At 32.0% G+C, this 6,335-nt stretch overlaps 1 protein-coding gene across 1 annotated transcript; it reads left to right on the top strand.

The window, feature by feature from the left end:
* Nucleotides 1-492: 492 nt before the first annotated feature.
* On the top strand, nucleotides 493-2,819 carry LOC115882626 (TATA box-binding protein-associated factor RNA polymerase I subunit B; the record flags this gene model as incomplete). The annotated part of the gene is made up of 4 exons (XM_030900822.1): nucleotides 493-682; nucleotides 740-912; nucleotides 975-1,060; nucleotides 1,112-2,819. Coding segments are annotated over 4 exons (2,139 nt in total), but the record flags the coding sequence as incomplete, so codon positions are not given.
* Between the last annotated feature and the right edge of the window lie 3,516 nt (nucleotides 2,820-6,335).

Genomic DNA, 6,335 nt, shown 5'->3' with positions numbered 1-6,335 from the left:
TCTGGTACTAATGGTATTAACACATTTGTATCTGTTCTGTGGTACTAACTCATGAGCTACAAACGTGCTACAAACCCAAACTGCAAACAGAGCTACAAGTGAACTACCCATTGAACTACTCAAACTACTGACTTTTTAGGCATAGATAAATGCAACAAGTTTAGATTGGAAAGCCTGTAAAAATTTTAGGTCGCGAAATTATTTTGGGTCGCGACCGTTATACGCGATCTCGCGCTGCTATAGCGGTCGCTAAGAACAACGGCAAACAAAAACAGAAATAATTTTCTCTTGTCAAAGTCAGAATCTTCAAAAATCATAATAATCTTTCAAAATATAAACCGCTCTCATTAAAGAAATTCCGAAAAGTGTTTATAGCGTCCATTCTCAAAGTAATTATTGCTATTTTGTGAGTTTAATTCAAGTTTTATTTACTCCAACCGGTGATAATTGTGAAAAAGTGGCATTAAAAACTTAAAAAGCTGTGCTGAGAACTGTGAACTGCAAAAACCATCGTGTTGGGAGTGCTACAATGTTATATTAAAAGGATTAACAAGTGAATTAATAGAGTTAGGTGCTAAACCAGAATTAAAAGTTGTCATGAAGTGTTTGTGGATGAAGTACCTTCACAAAAGTGAGGTGTTTGATATCAAAAGTAATAGGACACCCAAACTTTCTATAATAGGTATATTTGAAATATTTTTATAATTTTTACATAATCTAAATAATACATAATATATAGGTTCAAAGAAAGATATTGCTATTTTATACAATGTAAAGAAACGAAGAAGACGGAGAAGTACAGCTTCATCAATTTCAACGACTCTAAGTATTACTAGACAGAGATCCAAGAAAAAAAGAGAATTTGTACAAAGTCAGTATGAAGAACTAACTTTGTCACAATCTTTGAGTCAGGTAAAAAGATTGTAGAACTTATTATAAATAACTTTTATTAATTATTATTTGTGATATTGCAGAGTACATCATTGCTTGGCGAGACATTATCAAGTTTAAAAAGTGACTCTGAAAAATCTGAGCACAGTGCAAAGATTGAATATAACAAGTAACTTTATCACAATCTTTTTAAAATAAAAAGTTTAAAATATTTTTTTAGATATAGTAAAGCAGAATTGAAAAATATTATGTCCAAAGCACACTTGAAGAAGCACAAATTTGATATTTCTGGTGATATGACTTGTCACAAATTTCTTACAAAGGATTTTAAGGGCAAATTTACCAACAATCCATCAGTTCTCACTGTTCAAACCCTTTATTGCCTGCTGTATATTGGATTACTTATAATTCAAGACTCCACTCAGTTAAGTGATTTATTTAGATTTATACGCGAAGGACATTTATCTTATGGCAGTTTCAGACACTATTTTGATGAAGAAGCTAAAGATGAGACTCTAAATCTGCCTCTGCCTCAACAAATTTTCTTTGCAAACCTCCCATTTAGGAAAAAATCAGCTAAATTAGCTCAGTTTTTAGATGTGGCGCAGTACATTAAAAAACCAGATTTAATCAAACTGTGTCAACAGTTTTGTAAGGAGATGAATCTCCCTGAAGAAGTCACACATTGTGTGGAAAAAATAATTAAATATAGCAAGCCTCAGATGATTTTTAAAAATAATTCTCCAGAAATACCAAATTATGAAGGCAGAGTAATGTGCTGTATTATATATGTTCTTAAACTTATTTTTGGACTTGATGGTGTAACAGAAAAACGTTTTTCTACCTATGCAAATCTTTTAAATTCACAAAATTTAAACATAAAAATGTTTGTGTTTGGTGACTGGCTTGAATACTTGAGATACAGGAAAGTAGTTATCAAAAAATATAATATGGTAGCAAATTTGATGGATAATGACAACATTGTTGGAGAGGACTATATAAAATACTTTCTTAATCAAAATATCCAATCAAAATTTAAACCTAGTAAAATTAAATTACAAAAGGAAGCTAATGATTACATGCAGATATTATCAATGTTTGCTGATAGTTGTTCAGTTTCAAATGATAGGAAATTTGAAGCAAGTTTAACTCCATTTTTAGATTATTCACAACACCTATATAAAGAAGAACAAATTCCTTTTAGGAATATACTAAACACCTCTTTTTTTAATGATTCTTTATCATTTTTATTAAAACCTAATAAATATCTTAGAGCTTTAAATACAAAACTAGTTAAAAATTGTGGAGGTAATGATAAAATAATCACTGAAGATCCTCTATGTTTTCAAGAAAAAACAAGGACTTTTTGGAGTAGAAGGAAAAAAAATATTACTGTCCGATTATGTGATAGTATTTCTGAAGAACAAGATGTCTCAGAATACTTAAAGTCTTTTAAAAAAGAATCCATGTGTGCCACCAAAGTTGATATTTTATTAGATAACTACCAAAAGAGTAATAAAAAAGTATTCAAACATAATAAAGGTACTCTAGAAATAATCTCAGAAGACATTGAGTTCAATTTTCCAAATTTTGAAACTTCAGGGTTGTATCCTGAACATTTTAATCCTTTTGAACGTTACTGGTTAAATATATCTACCAGTCCTACATATGCATACCTTTCCAGGTCTGAAATGCATGATATTTTAAATAAGCTGCCCTTTTCTTTAAGAGTAATCATGAAAGAGTGTTCTAGAATTACTGAACAAAATTTAAGAAATCTTTATAATGAGTTTGAGCTCACAGAACTGTGCTTGGTTTATCGCTGTTATATTAACATTAATAAAAAAAAACACAATCCTGACGTTACTGTATATTCGAATATCTTAAAAAGTTGTATACGAAGATGGTAATAAAATATTTAAAAAAAATTGTTCCTTTTATTTTCCCGCTTTCAACAGTTTAAATTTGGTTTAAATCATAAGCACGGTCATAAGCATGTCATAAGTATGGAGTGTAGAGGTCATAAGAGTGCATCCATACCAAGAACAGTTAACCTAATAGGACTGCTCATTCAGCCAAAAGTGTCCGCCAGGTGCATGCGAAAACTACTCGCTTTGTGACGTCATTGTAGCCCTTGTCATGGGTATTAGTCCTTATCCGGCAACCAATAATACACACACGTGCATTATTGATTACCGAATGCAAAACGTTCATTATTTAGTTTATTTATTTAAACACCTTATATGTATGCAGTAAAGAAAATTAACTGTATAAATCGTATTAAATACTCGGATAATGCATTTTTAAGAACAGCAGGTCCCAGCAACACCTTTTGCAAGCATTCTTTTTAGAGTACTTCCATATTTTGCTTTAAAATAATTAATAAACAAAATCGTGGACACTTAGTATACACTTTGTCACAATCCACAACACAAAATGAACGTATTTATACACTCTATAGCTCTAAAAACTTTAAAGACACCTTTTTCACATTTAAAATTGACAAAATAATTAACTCAAAATTTCTCAGCTGTTATTTTTATAAGTTTACCATAGGCAACTAATAATACACACTATCATGACAAGGCCACGAAGGCTTTGACAAGGGCTACAATGACGTCACAACTGTCAGCTGAAGCGCGGGAAGAGGCGAACGTACGTCTCAAGCCCCGTTCTCAGAACTGCGACTGTCGCCAGCGACACGACAAAAGAACCAATCAGATTTGTACAAAATTCAAAGAGCTGTCAATTTTAAATTTAGTATAGCTCCCATTGGTTGTTTGAAATGTCAAACTGTGTCGCCCGCGACACGACGACGTTCTGAGAACGAGGCTTTATGAGGATGAGTATGGAGGCTAGAAGGCTTCTAGCCTCCATAAGGATGAGCAATCCTATTAGCACGCTATTAGTTTACCGTTCTTGGGTTTAAACTCTCTGTTCCCTTTCTGATCCTCAAAACCTACAATATTATCACGAACACTGTTATAAAATAAATTGCACTTGATATTCATATTATATCATCAATACATAGAACACAATATCGATTAAGTTCATCCGGTTCATCGAAACTTTCAACTTTTCTTTTTCAGAGTCTCAAATACACTAAGATTTTCTAAGCCAGGTTTGATATCAATGTCATATATTCATTACCTTAGTGTCTCTGGGTCTCTGGACGTGGAAGGCAAAATAGATTTCAAGAGCGTCTTGTATATTTTAGGCCCGGAAAAGTCTATAGCCAAACATTTATATTTAAATTCATCAGTTACTTTTCTTCCTTTAGCTGATTTGTTAATTTGTGCAATTTGAATATTAACAAAATTTGCTATGTCCATTGATGGACATAATTTGTACGTAGCCTCTTTAGATTGTTCAATAGATATTTTATTGGGTATTTCTTTAATTCTTGTTTGTAACTCCTGGCATGTTTTTTAAATTTTAATTGTCTGTTCTCTACAGTTAAATGTTTAATTGATTTTTTCATTTTTACTTTTCGAGGAGTATGTGCGGTTAACGATTCATTTGTTTAGATAAAAGTATTGAGTAAATAAAATTCAGTTTCAGTCAATTACAGTATTTTTTAATACGACCCTGTTTAATCAATAGTTTATTTTCTGGGAAATTTTTTAATACGTTTTAATCCGGCCCTGACTCGGCACCCATAATGGTGATTTGAAGGTCAAATTTTATAGAAATTTTAAACAATGGGATCTGGGCAGAGTTACCCTGCCGTGTGATTTATATGCCGTGCCATTACCCCTAATAATTGCCTAGTAAGGTATGTTAACAGCGGCGTAGCTAGAAATAGCGGCGCCGGGGGGCAAAACTATCGGCTGGCGCCTAAAATACACCCATATTGACATATTTTTCTGGTATCTAAACTAATAGAAAAATATAACAAAATACTTACTTATACGAATACTTAACGTACACTTTTATTTTTTTTTTATAGCAAAATAAAATATATAACTGGGTAACAAAATTAAATTTAATGCTATAAACGTAAACTGAAATTCTATAAAATTCATAAAACATTAGAAATTTTTTCTCCTATTTTTAATGGAAGCAAACTGATCGATTATATGGTCAAAATTATTTTTTTGGGAAAATTCGTTTTCTATACTTAATATTGCTAGACTATTTAACCTTGTCTGACTCATGGTTAAATAGTTTTTTATAAGCTTGAGCTTTGACAATGTTCTCTCAGCAGATGCTGATGTCACAGGAAGTGTTAAAAATAATAAGAGAACAGTGCACACATCGGGAAAATTTGATACAGTGGTTTGATGTTTACAAAAGAAATAAATCAATCACTTCTGTAATAGTACTTATGTTCTTTAAAATCGCTCTAAATTCAGAGTGGAAATTTAGTATTTCCCCTGCAAATTTTGCTGTTAAATCGTCAGCGTATTTTTCTTGCAGTATCTTAGCTTGCTTGTGAAGTTCACCGTGACTTAGGGATACTAAATGGGAAGGTTAAAAAAAATTAGACACGATATTTTGAAAATTTAGCAGTCTATTTTTTAATTGGAAAGAGGCTAAGAGGCTAAAGAGACTAAAATACTGTTAAACGTATTTTTTTTTAAATTTTTCTTCTTCTGATAATTTTGTTATTTCATCGAAATATTTTTTTTGTAACTTTAATTCTTTTTTCTACGAAAGTTGTTTGGACTCCCCAAGTTTTTGACAGCTCTAAAGCCTCTGATTTAATTTCATCATAAATCATAACTGTTACGAAGCTGGCAAAACTGTAGATAAGCATGACTATAAAGTAGATGCCTCGGCAATATTCGTTATTTTGCTTTGAAGTACTTTAGATATATGGTTTAAGCAATTAAGTATCTTGGAAAATAAAACTAATAAAATTAAAAATTTAAAGTTATCCAATTTTTTCTTCGGTCCAGTTTGCAAAAATATCTACTTTGATTTATAATACATGCACCGCTGGCGCAGGGGTATAATTTATTTATTCAAGATAAACTATATAGTAGGGTAATCATTTTAATACAAAGGTTTTTTAGTAATTCTTGATTATCTAAGGATTGTATTATCTGAGGATTGTACAAACCAAACTTATTTTTTTTAAAGTTAATTATGTAATCGGGAGATTAATATATTTAACTGAAATTGATATTTAAAATATAATTCTAACTATCTTGACAAACAACGTCTTCTCTCGGCCGAAAATCAACACTCTCTGTGAACAAACACACTGAACTGTTTCCAAAGCCTACTACCATCCTACTACTCCGCTACTCCCAAACATCAGCCGTCGCGGGGTGGAGGCACGGCGTGAAAATGACCGCCTATCATAAAGATCATAGGCGTCGATAACAATTAGCAAAAGCATAATGTCGAAGAAAAGAAACAGAAACAAAACGGCGCCTATTCTTCTTTGGCGCCGTGGGGCCCCCCCCGAGCCCACCCGGTAGCTACGCCACTGTACG

Source organism: Sitophilus oryzae, unplaced genomic scaffold, assembly GCF_002938485.1.
Source record: "Sitophilus oryzae breed Bouriz unplaced genomic scaffold, Soryzae_2.0 scaffold_1112_pilon_pilon, whole genome shotgun sequence".
NCBI classification, from domain to species: Eukaryota; Metazoa; Arthropoda; class Insecta; order Coleoptera; family Curculionidae; genus Sitophilus; species Sitophilus oryzae.
Note: the sequence above shows the minus strand (reverse complement) of the source record. Positions and strands in the feature narration are given on the sequence as shown.